Genomic DNA, 20882 nt, shown 5'->3' with positions numbered 1-20882 from the left:
TTGCCCGGGCTGGCGAGAGCGGCTGTGTCAGTTTCAAATGAGCCGCGCCGCGACTGCCCAGTAGCGTTTGAGGCAGGCGCGCGGCTGGAAAGCAGTCAGTGCGCTTGCATACCGGGTTGCCAGGTCCAGTCCTGGAGATTTAGGCAGGCCCGTATGCTATCACTTTGCTGCTCCTTACATTAAGATCACGGTCTCCTTTTGACTTTTTCTAAGCTTTAGGACTTCATTCAGTTTATGCATTTTTGACCCCCATTGACTGCTCAGCACACAGGAAAACCTTTTCTCTTTAAAGTGCTTTTTTCTAGTTACAGCCATTCTTCCTATGCAAACCACATCTTCTTGCCTTTGATTTCTGCTGCTTGGGAGCCTCAGCAGGCCACACTGATCTTGCCGGGAAATCACAGTGAAAGGTTAGAACAGAAAATTCCCATCCCAGTAAATGTCAATACTAGGTCAATGTAAATGTCAATACTTTTTTTTTACAGAAAAAGCACAGCCTTTGATTCAAGGAAGGAGCCTTAGTAGGATTCGTGGTATCTTTTAAAAATATCCTCATCTTCCAAATTCTGTATGCTTTTTGTATTGTTCTTTTCGATATAAAGTCTCTTCACCAGCACCATCAATGCTCCTAATTGCCAGTTACTTTCCCTTCCAAACTGAGTACCCTGTACAGCTCCCCATTATTTAAGCTCTCGTTCTGTTTGCCGTTGCTTGCTTTTCAAATTCCTCTTGTGTACAAAACGGGCTGCTTCCACTACTAGCCCTAAATGCCGTCTTAAGTCTCTTCTAGCGTCCAAAGGCTGCCACACCCATTTTTGTATGCAAATACTCAAGTAACAGATTTTCACCCCTTTGTTACCAGCTCTGCTTGTTTAATTAAAAGAGGGGAGAGGGTGATTAAGGACACATGTAACAGAAACTAATAGAAGGTTAACCCATATAATTTCTATCTTAAGGCCACTTTTTTTAAGCTATTAAGTTGGCTCAGTAGTTTTTGTGGACTGTAGCAGAAATCCTACCTTGGGAATCCTAGGAGTCCTGATGACTAGAAAACTATGATGTGCCTTCCTTACCCAGATTAATCTTTCTTCAGGAGATCATCTCAGAGTTGAGATTTGTATAGTTCTGAAAGAATTGTATCTTTTGAAACATTATGCTTAACTTTCCTTCCCCCCCCCTTTACAGTATTGCAGGCCATCAGGACTCTGGAGTATGGCTACAATCAATGGAAACAACGATTTTGTGGTTCTGAGTAATGGCAACATTCCGTCCAGTGTCACTAGTCCTGATATCCTTGCAACCAGTGATTGCAATGTTGCAGTCCCAAATCTCCCATCTAAGGAAACCACAAGAAGAAAAGTGAGTGAAAATGGGTGCCTTCAGCTTAATGGTGTGCTAAAAGCATCATTTTTGTCTGTAGATGACCAAAGAACCCCACAGGTGCTATCACAATGTTGTCATCCTTGCCCATATCATCATCCACTAAATAACCGTGGTAGTCAACAAGAATGTCTTCCGCTGACTGGCAATGCAGCACCATCTCCATTGACTTCCTGCTGTTTAAACCCTCATACCGAGTATTCAGCTTCTGCTTGTCAAAAACGCACACCCCTATATCAGCCTGCCTGCTGCCTTCAGTCCTCCCCATCTTTCTGCCTACATCATCAGTGGCCAGAACATTTTCAGCACCAGCCTGTACCACAACATATCACCATTATAAGGTAAGTTGATTAGGTTTTCTGTAATGTCTAAACTGATATCAGTGTTATACCCTACTTCTCAATTATAGTATTCAAAGCAGCTAGTGAGAAGTTCCTCAAAAACCAAAGTACAAATTAAAATAACATAAAACAATCAATAAAAGAGCACAATCACACTGTTCAGAAAATAAAAAATGGTAGCAGCAGCAGTTCAGACACTATTTGAAAAAAAAGTCTTCCCATCTTGCTGCCTAAATGCCAACCAGGACTGAGCGAAGTGGACCTCCCTTTAAGAAGTTCTGCAGTGTTGGTGCCCTGCCCTTTGCTGCAGGGTTAGAGTATTCTAACTGGTTGGTCTTCACTTGCATCCAAATAGTAGCATTCTGAACTGCTAGTAGTATATGGCCAAGCTTCAGAGACCATTTACACACCATGCAGGCATACACCTCAAAGGGCCTAACTACTCAATAGCTATGCTTGAAAATGTTAGGGTGGAAGAAAAGTACAATTATTATTATTATTATTTTTGCCATCACCAGATTTGTGGAGTAAGCTGAGCTCTAGTTTGTTTTCAGTTGAATTCATCAGGAATATTCAGCTGTCAATAATGGAGCTGTTGCTACTGCTGTTTCACTGTTCCAGCTCCTCACTTAATCAAGGGGCTAGCCAGTCTCCACTGATTTTGAAAGGGTATCTAGGCATGTTGACTGTCTTGCTAAATTCGTTATTCCCTGAGATCAGGCAAGGTTTGAACAAGACTGCCAGCCATGCTAAAGGGAATTTTTTTCTAGAACCTGCAGGGATCCATCAGTCTCTGAGGATGGACCAATCTACTTTGTTCCTCCTCTCTCTCCCACCCCCAAGTTTCAGCCCACTTCCAAACATCTCTTGCCTTGAAAACCCTACGGGGTCACCATAATTCAGCTGTGACTTGACTGCACACAAAAAATGTTGTTTCCTCCCACTCCTTTCTTGCCCTAAGCAGAGCATCAAATTGAAGATATAAACTGCCAGACATATATAGCAGGGAATAACTTGAGACTTTATGAGAATGCGTATATTTCAACTGAGTTTTAATAGCAGATGGTCTTCAATAAAATTCCTTGAAAACGATCTTTAGTCGTACTTTTTTGGACTCCCATGTTGAATGCATACCTTGTATAGCAAGCACCAAGTCATGATTTGGTGGTGGTAATTGAGCCCAATTTGTCCCAGTTTGCCCCCGCTCTTGCCAGTGATAGTTATTTTCCACAGGTCCTCACAACACAGACTGAACCTGTGGATAACAACCATCATTGGTGGGGTTGGGGTGGCATAAGTGCACATAGAGCAGTCTGGGAAGATCATGATCAGCATGGCATTCAGGAAATATGTAGGGGAGCATTTCACGTCTCCAGCCTAGATGGCATGGACTTTTGTGGGGTGAGTTTAGTAAGAGAAAAGATCTGTGGCTTAGCAAGAGAAAAGATCTGTGAAGGAGAGGCATAAAGCAATCTGGAGCAAATTGGAGTGGATTAACAGGTGTTAGGCCTGAACTGTCTGAGACTGTCTTGAGTCAGTTGTTGGGAATGCAGTTCACAAAACCACTGTGTGTGTGAAACAGCCCTAGCTGGAAGTCGTCCAGTGCTGTACTTGTTATGACAGAGTAATATTAAATGCAGGTGTCGTCCTGTTTTTTGGTAAGGCACATTAATTAAATCTAGTGTATAATCAAACCAGCTTTCACCGCTGTTCGTTAACTGCGTATGCCCACATTGTTAACTTTAATTGGGAACGGGAAGAAAGTGGTACTATTACAGGGGAAGGAACACAGTACCACATTCAACTAGAATTTGATGCTTGGCAAGTAATCAAATATACAACACAGCAGGTTGAAGTATGTTTTTCAAGCCTGTAGAGCTTAATGTTTCTCAGTGACCTGACATTAAAAGAACAAAACATTGATTCTTTCCATAAATTTATTAGAAAATTATGCTCTGTTTCATTGTAGTTGGTTTCAGTTGTATATGCAGCTTAATTATCTGTCATCCTCTAACTTGTTTTTGTGTGTGTGTGTGTGTTATGTTTGGGAGATGAAGGGGAAAAGTGCGAGTCAGAGTAACAGATTTCATTTACAACTTGTAAAACAATTTTGCATATCTCCTTTTAAATCAATATAATTACATCCAGATCTTTCCCCCACATTTGTGAACAGTATCACTGTTGTACTCATCATAGCTACCAGTGTAGCGGGTATCGTTTCCCGTTAGAGGCCACAAGGATTTTAGTAAGGGGAAGAAGTGAAGCCTCCCCTGGCATAAAATATGGCATTGCCATATCCCGTTCTAATGTGTTAGTTACCTCTGTCACCCATTAACACTACTTCTGGGGTCTCCAACCTTTTTGAGCCTATGAAATTCAGACACGGGAATGGGCACAACCACAAAATGGCTGCCACAAGAGGCGGAGCTACCCATAAAATGTCAGGGAGTGAATTCATCCATAACTCTTTATAGTAACTCTTCAACATTTCAGGCAGAAGCTCTGTTTAACAGCATGCCTTTTAAAACGAACATATTATTTTAAAATATTTTCTTGCATGCACACACCTTACCTAACAGTCATTCATTGAAGATCCTTGTGCTGTAGTGGCACAAAGTTGCTCTGGAAGCAGCTTTTAAAAAAAATCTGCACAGCCAATCAGAAACACTGCTGGACGAAAGCCCCACCCCTTTCTAAAAACACTTGGCGGGGAAGGTGTTGATTGGCACCATGTTGGACCCCTGCATTCCTCTAACAGAGGAAGTATAATTACTGGTTTTAGCAGTGTGGAAATTTCAAATACTGGTGCAGGCTAATGCTGGCTCACACATATTTGTTCACCACTTGCTGACAACATCAAATAATAACTCGGTTGTGTGAAAAAGCCATAACACATATTATGCCACAGCTAGTACTTTCAAATCACCTTAAACACACTTTCTGATTGAGTCAATTCACAGATTCAGCCGCCAGTGATTTGCATACATTTGTGAGCAAGCACTAAGACTGAGGGAAGCTGATAGGTAATACATATGATACTGCTGCATAGTGCTCAGTCAACTACATTTTATTTGGCTGAAACATACCCGTGTTCTATTTTTTGTGGTGTGTCAACCATGTTGTTGACATGAAATATAGCACAATGAAATATAGCCTTCATGGGGAATGGGACTGTCAGTTAATCAAATGCGCTGCTTTCTCAAGCTTTACGCTTTGTGAATTTGTTTAGAGGCTTGAAGGCATGCCTGCACATCTCCCCATGTTCCAAGTGCCTCTTGCATTGCTTTGGTCTTCCTGTGGTTTGCTGTCTTGGCTGCTGGCTTGCCACCCCTCCCTTTAACCCTGCCCCCCCATGGCCCAAGTTCTCTTGTGTGCAGCTTCATTGCCACCATGGCTCACCGTCTCTTCTCCCAGCCACCAATTTCACAAGCCATTTCAGTTAACTGAGCTTTCCAGATAATAAAGTTTGTATTGTAATAGCAAAAGGACTTACAGGTGAGGTGTATTGTTTTGTTGTGAAAGAAAATCAAAGCTGTTTGTGACATATAATGGTGATAATTTCTCTGTATGTAAAAGTTCCAGCAGTTTTACAAAACAAAGAAATGAATTTTGCACATTGGCTCTTGGGTATTAAGTGAGTGTATGTGTAAAGGTGCTCCCCCCAACCATCTTGCACATAACTTATGAAGCTTCTATTGTATTCAGTAGCGGAGCTGGAGGTCTTGGAGCTGTGACAATTTAGATATAGTGGGCCTTTCAGAAACTGGAGGACTGGGAGAAAATCAATGAAACACTACAATCCCTGGATATAAACTCTGTAGGTAGGACAGAAAGGATCATGTTTGGGGCAGTGTTGCTCTTCATATCAAGAAATAGTCTCTGGAGCATGGGGTAGGTGTCATATTGGACAGCTCTGAAGATCTACATGTGTCTCCTGAGCCACTGTGAGTATCACTGCCCCAGTCCCTTCGCCATGTTTGTGTCTGTTCATTGAGCCATTTCAATTCCTATAGCCGAACTAGTTTTAATTTTCAACTAGTTGTAGAATATCTTCAGGAAACCTCAGAGGTTTAGTGATAGCCATCAAGACTCTTTTTTTTTTTTATATAGATTTTATTGGATTTTATACTAAAAATTTTCCATTGCATTAAACAACATCTATGACAATATAAAATTTCAATTCTAACCTAAAGTTGTTATAGTTCCATAACATATAATAAAGAAAAAAAAAATGGAAAATTTTGACTTCCCCTTCACCTCTATCTTCCTCTTAATAAAAAGTTCATCTCGTCGTAGTTAATCTAATCTTAATAAACTATCAATATCCTGTATAAAAAAAACCATAATCTGTTAGTAAATATAATTATGCTTATTCATTATAAAAAAAAACCAAAAATAATCCTCTGGATCAGATTAGAAAATATTCTTCCATTCTTCCCAATTTTAACTCATATTCACAATAATGCATCCACGCCCCCCATTCCCCCAGAAACCGAACGTCATTTTCTTCATTTAGAATAGCTGTGAGTTTTGCCATTTCTGCCACTTCAAACATTTTAACAATCCAGTCTTTTTTCTCAAGAATTTCTAACCCTTTATTCCCAAAATGATGTCTTAATCTTAATTCCACTACATCATTAATAGCCATGCCACCCGTCCACACTATCAAAGCCTTTGGATCCAGCAATCATATTTAAATCAATCCTTTAACCATGGTCTAATAGTTCCTTCTGTAACTGAAATAGGCCAGTCAGGTATGGGAACAGGATTTCTTTGTTCTCTCTCATTTCCTCAGACAGGATACGTATCCAAAAATAACTCTTTCTGGGCTTCATCTCCATCGTGGCTTCAATCTGTATTCCTTGACCTGCTCTCTTCTTCCTTATATCCACACGTCGTTCCATGACTTTTTTAAATGAAAAGTCTATTTCTTGTATGTCTGATCTCTTTATCGCCGGCTGGTTGCTTTCTTGAACTTCTGTCTTCTTCTTTGTATCCTTGTATTCTTCCATGACTTTTTGGGCAGAAGAGTCCATTGCTTGTATGTCTGTATTTGTGGTCATCGTTTGAATTTTCAAGACTTTTATGTCTTCTATAACCAGATCCAACTTCTGATTGCCTACCTGTGATGATTGGTCAAGAGTCGTCATCATTGAAATCAGTTGAGCCATCTGTGTTGAAATCTGTTTTAATTGTTTAATTGTCGCCTCAGAATGTTTAGCAAGCATGTCCTGTATTTTTTTTTCCATGTTTGAATTCTGTAAAATTCCCTTTGATTTCATAGGAGCAGGGCTATGTATTAAGCCAAAAGAAGCTGGTAAAATACATGTCCACAGACAGGGCCTTTAAAGTTCTAATTAAAAGATAATAATTCAAACATCAGCCTTATAATTTTTTCGGGTTGAAAAGAGTCGAAATTGGCTCTAGAATTGCGTTTTAAAGTTTTGAAATACCAGTGAGTTTTTTTCGGTCGCTCTAGGTCGGGCTGATCAGGAAGTATACAGGAAGTTGCTAGTGCCGTGGACCTTCTACCGCCTCTTCTCGATGGTTGTTCCTTCAGGAATGATTTCCAAGTAACTCGAGTGCGACGCGTAATCGGTCCTACAACTACTTCCTGTTATTTTAGTTCCGATGATAGATAGGTTGTTATAGAGGGTCTTCCGTTCCAGGCGCTCCCTTACTGCAAACGTGGCAGGATATTCTTCGCCGAAAAATCAGGAAGAAAAATCACCCTCCCCTTCCCTTGGACCCATTGGTGATAGTTCTTGTCAATCAAAAGGTATCCTTCCGACTCTTTATTATGGTTTAGGCTGATCGGATTGATAAGGCTCCTGTTGCTAATCCCGATGGCTAACTCAGATCAAACTTTTTCAGTTCGGATTAAGGAGGAATGGGGGTCCCAGAAATATTCTTATCAGCCCCCCGTCTGTTCAAGTTTCCAGTAAGTAGACGAAGAGTTCTTTTGTACTCACTTGGGTGTCAAGAGGTGAGGTTCTTTTCTTTATGTAGTCCTTATGTTGGTATTAAGGTGGTGGAGGGTGGAGCTTGATGCCTAAGTTGCGTTTTGGCGATGTCCTTCCCTAGTGCCCTCGCAGGACCGGCGTCCAGGACTCCGAGGGGCTTAAAAAGCCCCCTCAGAGTACCTAGGAGGTCAAACCGCGTTTGCGGGCTGCAGGGAGTTCCTGCTTTCCAACCCACTTGCAAGGGTCGGATTGGGGTATCTATGTACCCCAGAAATAACGCAAACTTGGATTTCTCCCAGGACAGCCTGGGGAAATGGAGTGCTCTCCCCAGCAACACCACCGGAAGTCCTATAGCCATCAAGACTCTTGTTCCTCTTCTTTCTCCCTCAATCACTACCTCAACCACTACACAAAAGTAGAAACATAGCATTAGATTCCACAGAAGATTTCCGCTGGCAGAAGGGAGGGGGAGATTTTTGCTAATGTACCCTTCCCATGGCAGAACTGACAGAACCATGGCTTTGCTGACAGAAATCTTTGTAGAGGAAATTTTTGGAAGGATCCAAGCTGAATTCTCTTTTGTCTGAAACTGCGTCAGTGACATTTTCTGCTCTAGAAATTTCTCATCTGTGAGTTCTCTGTTGGGTTTCAGCTGTTGGGTGAGTTAGTCAACATTTAGTAGGTTTGTTCAGACTTTATTAATATATGAAAAGATATCCCATATTGATTATTATTCAGCATGTGTTACACATGAACAGAATATGCTGCACTTCTTGCTTAAACTTTGCCCCCATTGCCTTAGAGTCTATGATACTATACTAGACTATAGCAAACCTTTTTAAATTTAATACTAAACGTTTAACATGATAAAAAGACCACATTTGCTTAGTGTAATAAAACAGCACATGAAATAATGACCCCCTCAAGGACTTGTAATCATAATTAAGCTGCACTCTTTCTTTAAATCTTTGTGGTTTACAAAAAAAAAAGGCTCCTTAAGTCTTGCTTTGGCTGCAGTTCCACAGTCCTGGAGCACTGATGTCTTCTGACCTTTAGAATCTGGCATTTGCAAATGGTAGCAACAAAGTATTAAACTCGATTCCCATGCCCTGTTTCCCTCACCTTCCATGAAAAAGCAGAATAGTTAGTACTTAACCTAATGATCTGTTAGTCCTTTGAACTGTGGTGTCTAAATGAGATAATTAATAAGAATAGGCGTCTTCTGCCTATGCAAGAAAACTGGAATGGTGTTCCTCTGTTAAATATGACAAGTACTGCTTAAAACAGCTTGCAACAAACTATACAGAAGTTGTGTTCAAAACGGGGGCTGAGAGTGTTGTAATTCAGTCACAAAAAAAGCAAAGATGTTTTGGCCAGATGGATGAATGGCTTCCTTCTTCCAAGGGTTTAAGCAAGAAGACTCTTCTAAACAAGACACTAACAGTCTGAAAAAAGACCAGACTCAACAAGAGTCTCTTGGCTTTTCAGCATTCTTGAATGTATGTAGAAGTGCTAGACATTTTTATTTTTCTGAAGCTTCTTTATTGGATGGACTTCAAGAAGAGTGTTTTTGGAAGTGTGTGTATATATACACACTTTCCTATTTTCTGTCCTCCTCAAAGGTACTTGATATGACGTTAGTAATTTTGTATGGTGCATTAGCTGAGAAATCCATCATAACATATACAGTTGCTGCATTAAAGCATAAAAAGACTTTTTATGAACAAATGGCATCATACTAAGTGACGCTGTAAGGGTAGTACTAGAAAACTGTGTCTCCTGTGTTTAAACTTCATTTTTCCCATTTCTACAAATAACATACAGAAGTGTTAGCATATTCTTTGGATGTAGCTAAAGTCTTTTTTAAGTTTCCTCTTAATGAAGACTACATTTTAAAAAGTTTTTTTTTTCCTCACAGGAAATGAAGTAGGTGTCTAAACAAGCTGAAGAAATTTTAATAACTAGGTGTGTCACCAATGAGTCAAACTTTTTACTGGATTTATAAGGATCACTAATGGGGGGGTGCTGTAGGCTGAACACATGTTGTAAGCTTTATAAAGAAAGCACAGCTAAGGTGCCATTTGTTATTAGCAATGAGCTGTCTTGGTGAAAACTGTGAAAAACAGCCCGTAGAAACAATAAAGAGCTTTGCTGTGCTGCTTCCTTCTCCTGGCCTCACTGCCATGGGAGATCGCCTCAGAGGCCCTTAAGCCTATCTCCCATTTCCTGAACGTGGAAGGGTCCACCTAAGGCAATGAAAACCAAGGGGGAATTGAAAGTCAGATGTTCTAAGAACAGTTTCTAGTTTAGACAGGTACAAAATATGGCAGCCTTGGTAGCTGCATGGATAAATCGTGTGTTCACAGTAAGCACTTTTGGAAGTCCTGTGTCCACTTTTAAAGGCTACTAGGAAATACAAGAGTAGCATCCAGCTCCCACAAACTTGAATACTTCGCGTTTATGATTAGAGCAGAACAAGAAAATTTTATTAGCTGCTGTAAACATAAATGTTTTATTGGATCCATTAATGTTCCTTCTGATGTAGTTTTAAAGGACATCAAGAGTTCTGATTTTTGGTAAGTCGTTTGTTTCAGATGCCCACTTAGGAGACCCTGTTTGGGTGGAAAGGCGGCATAAAAATGTTTTAAATAAATAAAAATGAGATGGGGCTTGGCCTTGTGGTGACGTATTAACAGCATTCACAGCACAATCCTGAGGGCTGCTTTGCCATAGGAACCCTGGCAACACCCACCAGTCAGAAAACGGCAGCTGACGACATTCCTGTTAGCGTTACACACAGGCGCAACCCATCACCACTGTCTGAACTGGCCTCTGCCTCTTGAGTACACTACCCTCCCCTGCCCCACGGAGAGCCAGTGGACAGGGAGGAAGGACCCAGCAACAGCACAACCCCAACAGGGTCATGTATCCTATGTGATGGATGCTGCTTCCTGGTGAAAGGCCTGACTGGGAGCAAAAGTGCTGCCCACACACAAGCATCCCTGCTCCAAGCTATACACACTCATGAAAAAGTAAAGAAACAGAAGAGAAGACAGAGATCAGACTCAAACCCACATCCCCTACACCCAAGACCAGTGTTGTAACCTCTGGGCCAAGAGGATAGGTTGAAAAGAGGCATTCCGTCAGGCACAGGGCACTCCACTGCAGCCCTGACATCGCTAACAGCCACAGGGGACTGGGCTGAGACTATTGCACTGACAGGCATGGCTCAGTGGAAAGCCACTGGGATAGTTTGGCTGGTACTCTTGGTTCAGTCCCCACATGGGGAGAAACCAGTCCCCACATGAGGCAAAAGCCTCAGTGATAATGTTTTGTCCCCCAGAAACTGCCAAAGGGAGAACAGGATGGCCTAGCTGTTGGGCCACCCTGGACATCCATCACTGCGGCAGGGACGCCACTCCACAACCTCTCTGTGCTGCACCAACGCCAACAGCTCCCTTGCATCCACTCTGGGTCCCCTGAGGGGGAGAAAACGCTGTTGGAACTGCTGGAGTTGCTGCATAGGTTTGTACAGGGAGCAGTAATCCATTAAGTATGTGGGTCCCAGCTGTTGCAGCGAAACAGGAAAAATTAAATACTCCATTCCCCCCTTCGGAAATTAGCTATCTTAATCTGTTCATTTGTGTATAGCGTGCTGTGGCCTACCATAACATTTATCAGACTGGAATCTGGGGACCCATGGGGATCTGCAAGGGTTCATCCTTTGTAAAGACAGCGCACATCCATTTGGCTATCATGAAACTGGAGACCTCTCAGTTTGCTAAAAATGAAGAGGGACTATCTGCCTTGGGGAGGGGGTGGAATCGGCGTCATCCTCTTCCAAAGGGTATGAGCTGATAGAGCAGCTATTACTTTGCAGTCTCCTGGTTTCCAGTTCACCTTCGATCCAGAAAACACATTGATTGGTTTCTGGGTTCCTGTAGCTCAGCCCTAGGAACCTCAGGTGGCACCAAAAGAGGTACAGTCATTGTTGTTTCAGGTATAAAGCAGAACAGGTTTTCACTCTATCTTATTGACACTTTCAACCCACTTTTAGTGCACTTTGCAACTGGATTTTACTGTGAAATGGCAAAATCCACTTGCAAATTACTAAAGTGCATTAAAAGTGGATTGAAAGTGCAATATTCAGCATGTGTGAAAGCACCATGAAGTTAGGATTTCAGCATAAGCAGGTGCCACTCTGCACCCATGGATAATCACCAACATCCATTTTTCAGTTTAATACTGAACATCCATGTTTTTTATGGCACTGGGCATTTCCTGTTTCTTTGAACACCTCTGAAAAGCACCTTCACACCCCTTTTGATCTAGCCTCTAACTAGAAGTTATTAAACAAAAAGGAAGTTTCTTGTTGTCTCTGGCACAGAGTTCCTTCCAGTCAAGAGTGGGATTGATTAGAACTATGGGTCAGGGTCTTTTAAACTGTGAGCATAGAATCAGCTGTCCCCTGAGACTTGACTTTATAGGCTGCATACAGATGATAAATAAAACATTTTACTTGAACTGTCAAAGTGTAGCTGGTAAGGGTCTCTGCTTTGAGGATACAAGAGGTCTGAGGCTTCCATGGACATGTAGAGCTTGAGTCTCTGCAAGACAAGCGGGCTATAAATAAAGCAAATGAATTTTAAAGCTGTGTGGTGTGTGCCAATTAAGGAGGTGGGGAAGATCTGGAGGTTTGTGAAAATTAATCAAAATAGTGGTCCCTGGTTTGCTAAAATTTGGGAGCCACTGACTAACAACAGAGTATGCAGCTGGAAGATGTATAACGTGTACTGCTAAGAAAATGGAAGTTTGTTCAAGGCATATGAACAAGCTAATAATCCACATGATGTAGTGGTTAAGAACAGTGGTTTGGAGCAGTGGAGTCTGATCTGGAGAACTGGGTTTGATTCCCCACTCCTCCACAGGAGCGGGGGAGGCTAATCTGGTGAACTGGGTTGGTTTCCCCACTCCTACACACGAAGCCAGCTGGGTGAGCAAGTCATTCTCTCTCAGCCTCACCTACCTCACAGGGTGTCTGTTGTGGGGAGGGGAAGGGAAGGTGTTTGTAAGCCGGTTTGATTCTCCCTTAAGTGGCAGAGAAAGTCAGCATATAAAAACCAACTCTTCTTATATGCACAAAAACTGTGTTCTGCAGCCCTTTTGAAGTCTTTGCCTCTACAGCTACTGTATCCTGCAAACTTGATTCCCTCTCAGCTTCTGAGAAATGTTACAGGGATGTGTAGCCCTGGGAAGGCATGCAGTTGTTGCTGGCTGCCTCCTACAAATGGGAACTTATTGATGATACCATACAATTGAAGGCACAGGGTTACTCTATCCCTGCTATCAGCATCTTCCATGGGTTTGGTGAAGCAACATCCTTATTATTCAGTAAAAGTTTGCCAAATGTATTCATGGCTTGTGTAATAACTGTTATGTATCGAAAGGGTGTACTGAGTTCTGTGGTTTTAACACACAACTGAAGTTTTTATAAAGTTACAATGTAATATCTGTTGGCAGCCTGCCAAACAGCATCAAGTTATTGTTCTTATTATAACCAAGGAAATTATTACACTGGTTGTTAATCACTGTGTGCTTGCAATATCCACCAAGTTGTTGTTAAGCGACCTCACGGGGAGATCTGTGGTATGAAGGAGTGACTTAGAGTTGCTAGAATAACATTGCAGCCAATGTTAAGCTGATTAAATCTCACTTGCCACACTATTGTCCGCTCACCCATTTGGGGAGATCCTCTTGGAAGTCTTTACAATTTGCTTTGTTTTACAACATTCTGAATAACTTGGTATCATCTGCAAACTTGGACACTTCTGTATTCAGCCCTGGTTCCATATGAATTATGACTAAATTTAAATAGCACTTATCCCAATACAGTATTGGATTGGATTCAATGGAAATTTCTACAGAGCGTGACTTTCCCACCTCCCCTCCCTTGTTGCAGTCCAAAACCCTCATTCCCCACAGTGCTGCTGCTCAGGAACAAGGGAATCTCAGGCATAGTGTGAGGGTGGAGTTGGCACAAAATTTTCCTGACCACCCATGGAACTCTTCCACTGGATCCCATCCAGCGATCCCTGTAGGACTCCGAAGTTTACTTCCCTCAGCTGCCCGTTTACTTTTGCTTTCGGCCTACCCAGTTTCTAATCCTCAAGAGGACCAGGCTTCTCATCCCATGACTGCTAAATTTACTTTGGAGTCTTTGGGGTGGGACTTTGTCAAAAGCTCTTTAAAAGTCTAACAGTGCAGTCCTAAAGGGGGAGAACAGTTTCACCAGCGCAGACCCCCAGGGCCACTGTGCTGTTCTTAGTCACTGGGGCTGCTGCCCACCGGTGGAGCTCAGGCACAGGGCTTTGTGCTAGCATAGTTGTGGATGAATCACCAGGTGCGAGCGGAATTCGTTTGCTCCCTAATTTCTTTCAGCCTGGGAATGCCCCCAACAGAGGCACAAAGTCACGCCAAGAAAAAATGCAGTGCAGCCCATAGGCAAAAAAACAAGTCCCCCCCCCCCACTGCTGCTATGCCAATGAGGCCCCAAGCTCAGGATGCCAGCTAAGGCACAACCAGTCACTGGGGGGAGGTGGCTTCCTCAGCTGGTGAGCCTGCAGCGGGCTTGCCAGCCCAATTTGGAACAGGGGTGTTTGGCTACCTCAGCTGGCTTGTGGACTGGGTAAGAGCCTTCAAGGGTCCGGATCCGGCCCCCGGGCCTTATGTTTGACACCCATGCTTTACAGGATAAGCTGCAAGCTGATTTCTAAAGGTGTATATTTATTCCTTAGTAACTGGTTTTATACAGAGTCATTTTAGAATTTTGGTCACATCATGAGAAGTCAAGACTCGCTGGAAAAGTCAGTAATCCTAGGAAAAGTTGAAGGCAGTAGGAAATGAGGAAGACCCAACATGAGGTGGACTCAATAAAAAGAAGCCACAGCCTTCTGTTTGCAAGATCCCTTCTGTTTGCAAGATCCAAGCAAGGCTATTAACGATAGGATGTTTTGGAGTCATTAATTCATAGGTTTGCCGTAAGTCAGAAATGACTTGATAGCATATAACACACACACAGTGTTTTGGAATATTTTTTCTGGAAAAGAGAGGCTATGATCTAAACAACAGCGGCTTTATAATTTGCTGTTATCAAAAAGTAGCTCCACCTTTGATCTATATCAGCAGTGCTACTTTCAAAAGGAAAAAAGAGTTTCAAAAACGTTTAAAAATATTTTAAAACCCCATTGAACTTATACAAAGAGTTATGTGTGCAATCCAGTCTGTATTCTGTATTTTACTTCCTTGGTGCTCATAAGCTTCTAATTTTACTTCCTTGGTGCTCTTAAGCTTCCAGTGTGTTGTACAAAATGATAAAATCTTCCCAGTCTGGAAGGTTAAAGATCACACCTGCTAGCAAATTGTGCTGTTCTCAAAGCATGCACAAAAAACCCTGTGTATCAAAATGAATTTTTACACTGTATCCAGTATGTTGCAGCTGTTTATGACATCTTCATTGTATTGCTTGGTTAGAAATGTTATCCCTTTGGACATCCTCAAAAAAATTATTAGTTATGCCCTAAAATACAGAAACACATAGCAAAACAGCTTTTCTGCTCTCTTGACAGATGTTTATATGCACAATTTTATGCTTCAATTTAGTTTGCCTAGAGAAGGCTGCCCAAACTGTGAAGACTGTAGAATTGAGGAAAGGGAGGAGGTGCTGTCTACCCTTCATGAAAGAATAGTGACATTTCACCATTTATCTAAATGTTGTTGCATATTGGTAATCCAAAAGTACATTCCCCAAAGTGTGTAGTACAACAAATCAGTATAATGTTGCTTATAAGTTGTTAATTGGAACAGTAGTGAAACACTAATCTCATGTACTTTGCACAAGCTACTGCTGGAAGTATGTTTTAAACATCTAATCACAGGAAAGTATATATTTAGAACTGGAAAAGACACCTTACTCTTGAAAGTAATACTTTTCAGTGTTTAAGTACTTCGGAGAGAAAACTGGTTTAATTGTGGAAGTCTATGCTGTTTTTTAGTATCTTGTCCTTTTATGATCTCAGAAGTGGTATTGTTGCCTGTCATTTAAAAAAAAAAACTGTACTGTTTCAGTACTAGAAATACAGTACCTTCAAGTTAACCTCTTTTCAAAATGCCCAATATCATGCAAATACACAGAAGCACCTTTGAGGGCTAACCTTCACTGTGAAGCAAAGTTCCTGTTTTACCTGACGCTTAAGTTACTGCTGAACATCTGTTTCTTATGTTTGTCATGTTTCTATATCTGGTGTTTTTCAAAGGATTTTCAGGTTCCCCAGGAGGCCCTGATTACAGTTTTCTGAAGCTGAAAGCACAGCTTGAGTTGCTTTATTCTAAATATAAGCATGGTTATTATTTTTTCTCAGGGAAGCAAACATTGGCCAAAGCTCTTGGTCCAGCTCTCTTGGTCCAGAGCCGAAATAAAATTAATAGAGCTTACTTAAGGAACCAGGTAAAGAACTTGTGTGTTCCATTTTGGTGTGGTCTATTTGTTACATATATTTCTATTGATGAAGAAAGACAGTGGCCTTTAAAAATAACCCTGCACACAAATCGCATCGTATAATTAAGGATCATTTGGGAACAAGGATTTTAAGTGTCCTCTGAATTTCTCCTAACAGCCAGTCAAGTCACTGTTTTAAAGAGTGTCCTGTAAATTGGCCTCTGGAAAGCTGCTTGAGAGAGCTTTGCAGCGTTTCTTCTGAGGAATGGGGAGAGTGTTTTTGATCTTCTTTTTATTTTGACTCAGTTTTGTGAATTCTTTGTCACATAAGATTTACTTGCATTAAAATACTAGCACAAGGCAGATTCAGAATTCCGGAGATTGGCCTTTGTTATTTTAAGCCGTTGAGAGCTGTTCTGCAAAGCATACTGTAGTATAAGTGTGTTACTTAAAATCGTTCTGTGTTTGATTTTTCAGGCCAGTTAGAACACTCACGTTGCCCAAAAGGTAAGACACACTCTCTTGTTTGAATTCTTTGGTTTTCTTTTAGGGTTTTATGCATTTGTGCAAGGGGTGTGGGCAGGGCTACCTTTTGTGTGCAATGGTTCAAAGTAGGGATGCTGCAAAATTAAAGTACAATCTACATTTTAACTTACATGGTCAAAATGCCTATTAATTCCCTTGTGACTTTGCTGGCAATTTAGAAGAAGAAGAGTTGGTTTTTATATGCCAACGTTCTCTACCACTTAAGGGAGACTCAAACCGGCTTACAATCGTCTTCCCCTCCTCATAACAGGCACCCTATGAGGTAGGTGGGGCTGAGAGAGTGTGACTAGCCCAAGGTCACCCAGCTGGCTTTGTGTGTAGGAGTGGCAAAACAAATCCAGTTCACCAGATTAGCCTCCGCCGCTCCTGTGGAGGAGTGGGGAATCAAACCCGGTTGTCCAGATCAGAGTCCACCGCTCCAAACCACCGCTCTTAACCACTACACCACGCTGGTTCTCTTTAGAATTAGTAATATTGCAAGCCTTTTGGCATCTGCTTAGTGGCAGTGTACAGCAAAATGGTTTGCTAGGTAGCTGCTGACTGCTTGCTTGATTGCTACGCTGCAGTCCTCGTGGGGCATCTCCTTTAAAAACAGCTAATAGGTTAGATGTGCTGCTTTTATCCCTGTACAGTTGGCACTATTCCTTTTTTGTTTGCTTTTCACAGCCAGGATCCTTTTTCTGTTGTATATTTCCCAAAGGTGAGGCGTTCTGCATCTAAAAAAGCCTTGGTTAGTTTCATTTCAAATTCCAGTGGGAGCTGTACTCAGCGCAGTTCCGAGACTAGGAACTTGAAATTATGCTAGCTGGGGTATGGATCTTCAGGAAATGTGGGGCTAAAAGGATAAAAGAAAAAAAATCTGGGTGTTGAGAACTGATCCTTAATTGAAGGTCAACTTGTTTGATTTTCCCTCCCTTTGGGCAGAAAGTGGTTTTTCTTTAGAGAACGTTTATTTGGTGTTTTGGGCTGGTGGGTGCACAAGTAGCGGGGGACAAGGCAGCCATGACAAAACACACATGGAAATATTTGTGATCCACTTGGAAGTGTTTGGATTTTTTAAAAACTTTAAGTGTTTGAGGTGCTGATTACAATTGGCTTGCAAACTGAGGTCATATTTTGAAATATGACACTCTTTCTCAGTGTTTAAGAATAATGAAGAGCTTCGAGCCATTAAAGTATGTACTATGATCTTGTGAGGCAGGAGACAGGGGTGGTCTTATATAACTGTAGACGAAGCCATCTTCAGTGCTTTGGCTGTATCACCCCCCCCCCCCAGTGCTGGCCATTGTTTAAAAGCTGGTGTATAGCTAACAATAGGATTAAAAATGGAATTAATGTAAAACAGATCACAAATGAGATAAAATACAGAACACCTTTATCTTTGATGTAATAAACTTCTTCCAGCTACCTTTGTCTTGGATGTGTAATAGATTTTGCAGTGACTGGAGGTTGCTAAAAAGAATTGGCAGGAAAATCCTCCCATTTGTAACTTTGCCTACTTTGTATAAACTCCACGTTGCAAGACGAGATTGAAACTTGCATCCCCTTAAGTGACAAAAACTGCATTGCAGGGCTGAGTGTAGAAAAATAAGAATACATTTGTTGGAATGATATCTTGGTGCCAACAGCAATATGTTTGTGTTTGCTAATTTGGTCATTTGAGTATTCAGTAGGTGACAGAAGTAGAGAGGCACATTCAGTATATCTGAACTGTTTGCTTTTTCCCTAATTGGTTTTTGAATAAACTAAGTCATATTTGCAAATAAATTCAGCCTTATAAATCTGACTAGATCTGTTGAGCACATAAGAATTCATGTAGACATAAATAACCAACATTGCCATACAGACAGACCGAAGTATATTTTAAGCCCATTTATAAATTGTTTGTCTCCAAACCTCTTTACAAGCATTGTATTAGTTTATTATGAAATTGCTGTTTCTAAAAGCCAAGAATAGCCCACGAATGCAGATTCTTTGAGCTCACTGACTTTTTCTTTGGAAATGTTGCATAGCTGTCAGACTTATTTCTGTAAGATGCCTCATTTATTACCCTGTTAATAATTGATGAGGCTTCTTCATAGGCTTTTACTAATGAAAATTTATTATCTCTATTTAAAACATTAAGTAATTGCTCTCAGTTTATTTACAAAAATAACAAGGCACCAAGGGAATTGCTTGTGGGAGCGGGACTAGATATGCTGATATTCTTAGTTCACAAAGCATTTGTAGGAACCACTATACCAGCTGGTGCACCTCAACTTTCTTCCCCCACACACTCTCCTGAATTCAAGAACATCTAGATTAAAGTCCAGTAGCACTGATCAACAAGATTTTCAGGATGTCAACAGGTTCTGTCTCTCCCTAAGAGTGAGTGAATGAATGAATGAATGAATGAATTTATTTTTACGGCCTTAGCCAGAACACTCCCTAAGAGTGATCTTCATTGTGGCAGACAGTTTTAAATTATCTTGTCATCTTCCGTCTTTTTTATTAGAGTAAATATTATCAAAGGCTTTCAGTGGTTCCTTAAGAGTGACAGGTTGATCAAAGACAAAAACCACAAAGTGCTGAGGTGGTAGTATTACCCTGGGGTAATGCTACCACCAGCCCCCTTAACTAACCCACCAGCCAGAGACCAAGGGACTAAGTCTCCTGCCGTCCTGGGTCTAAGAAGTCAGCCCTGCAAGGTAGGACACTTGCAAGTTGAGTCCCAGAAAACAGTTATTCTGGTAGCTGTAGCCAATAAGAGCTAAAATACTGGATTCAGATTGAAGCCCCAAAACCCAAGAGCACCAAAGTATAATTAATGAGATTTACTAAAGAATGTGCATGAATATACAATATATGAGCAGAGAATAGTGAGGATAAAACTAATCACATTTACAAGCACTGGTTCGGTAGATCCAGATGTTACCTGACAAGATTATATCCAACAAAGTTTAAAAGTCCAAAGCAGGGGCTCCAGCTAGCATGGCCCATCTAGAATTAAGAGATGTAACCAAAACAGATGTAACCCAGACAAAAAGCAAAACTAGAATGAAAGAGCTTTTTTATGCCCAACAATCCTCATTGGCATGATTCTAGTTGACCAATCAAATGTATACCGAATGATGTAACTTGACCAGTCAGTTGTGTTGCTAACCAGGTAACCCCACCAATCAGGTGACTTGCCATAATGAGACCATATGCTCTGCAACTATATGGGGCCTAACCAAGGAAGCACCTTCTCCCACCCTTGGGTCTTCCACTAACAAAATGGAATGCATTGGCCAAACTCCCTCCTGGATTGTTGGGTGTTGAAACTGTTAGGCCTAATGGTCTGACCGGCACCTGTGTGAGCCTCCCATCTTCCTTATCTCACTCTTTGAAGCTACAGTCAACTTGACCTTGGGGGTTACCACACTTTGTATTCCCAGCAATGTATTAAGAGTTTGAAAATGTTGTAAAAAACATCGCTTTAAAAGGGTTTTTGGATACCACGGCTTATAAATGGTTGGAAGACGTCTTCACAGCTAAAGGGGCCAAACAAAGTGCGAACAGTTTTTTTTTTATAACGTTTTCAAACTCTTAATACATCGATGGGAATACATAGAAAGTGCAAACAGTATTTTTTATAACATTTTCAAACTCTTAATACATCACTGGGAATACAAGTGCGGTAACCCCCCCTTGAGTTCTCAGAGAGAAAAGTTTCCATGATTTTTATTAGGCCTCTGCCTGAACCAGTTTTCTGCATAGACAAGAGAACACTGGGTAAGCTAGTCTCTTGACAAATATGGTCAAGACCTTCCTCTTTTCATCAAGTCTTACATCCTGTATTTTAATCAGTTTTGTTGCAGTTTCCTAATTCTATCCGGTTGGTTGGTTTTGTCTTTAAGTTGCGTGTAGTTTTCTGAGGTCTACCCAATGCTGAGTAATGGAGTGTGATCATCATTACAGCCTGAGCCCCAAATGTCATTTTCATATTTTGTAATGTAATCATATCAAAGTCCCCAAGACCTCCACAGTAGAGCTTGAGTCTAGTCAATCGTAAGTTAAAATATTGCATAGATTTTAATTTTTGTATTGAATTTGGAAACATCCTGACCAGACCTGAGGAAGAAAATCATATTGTGTACTTAAGCTAGTTAGTACAACATTTTTATTCATTATGGCATT

General features: G+C 41.2%; 1 protein-coding gene across 1 annotated transcript in view; it reads left to right on the top strand.

Moving 5' to 3' along the window:
* Window positions 1–1188: 1188 nt before the first annotated feature.
* DISP1 (dispatched RND transporter family member 1) overlaps window positions 1189–20882 on the top strand; it is a 34759-nt gene continuing 15065 nt past the window's right edge. The window contains exons 1-2 of the mRNA XM_056852605.1: window positions 1189–1721; window positions 16656–16685. Of these exons, the coding sequence (XP_056708583.1) occupies window positions 1213–1721; window positions 16656–16685 (539 nt within the window). The 5' untranslated portion in view covers window positions 1189–1212. The remainder of the gene's footprint in view (window positions 1722–16655; window positions 16686–20882) is intronic.

This window comes from Euleptes europaea, chromosome 7 (assembly GCF_029931775.1).
Source record: "Euleptes europaea isolate rEulEur1 chromosome 7, rEulEur1.hap1, whole genome shotgun sequence".
NCBI classification, from domain to species: Eukaryota; Metazoa; Chordata; class Lepidosauria; order Squamata; family Sphaerodactylidae; genus Euleptes; species Euleptes europaea.
This window is presented reverse-complemented; position numbering and strand designations above follow the sequence as displayed.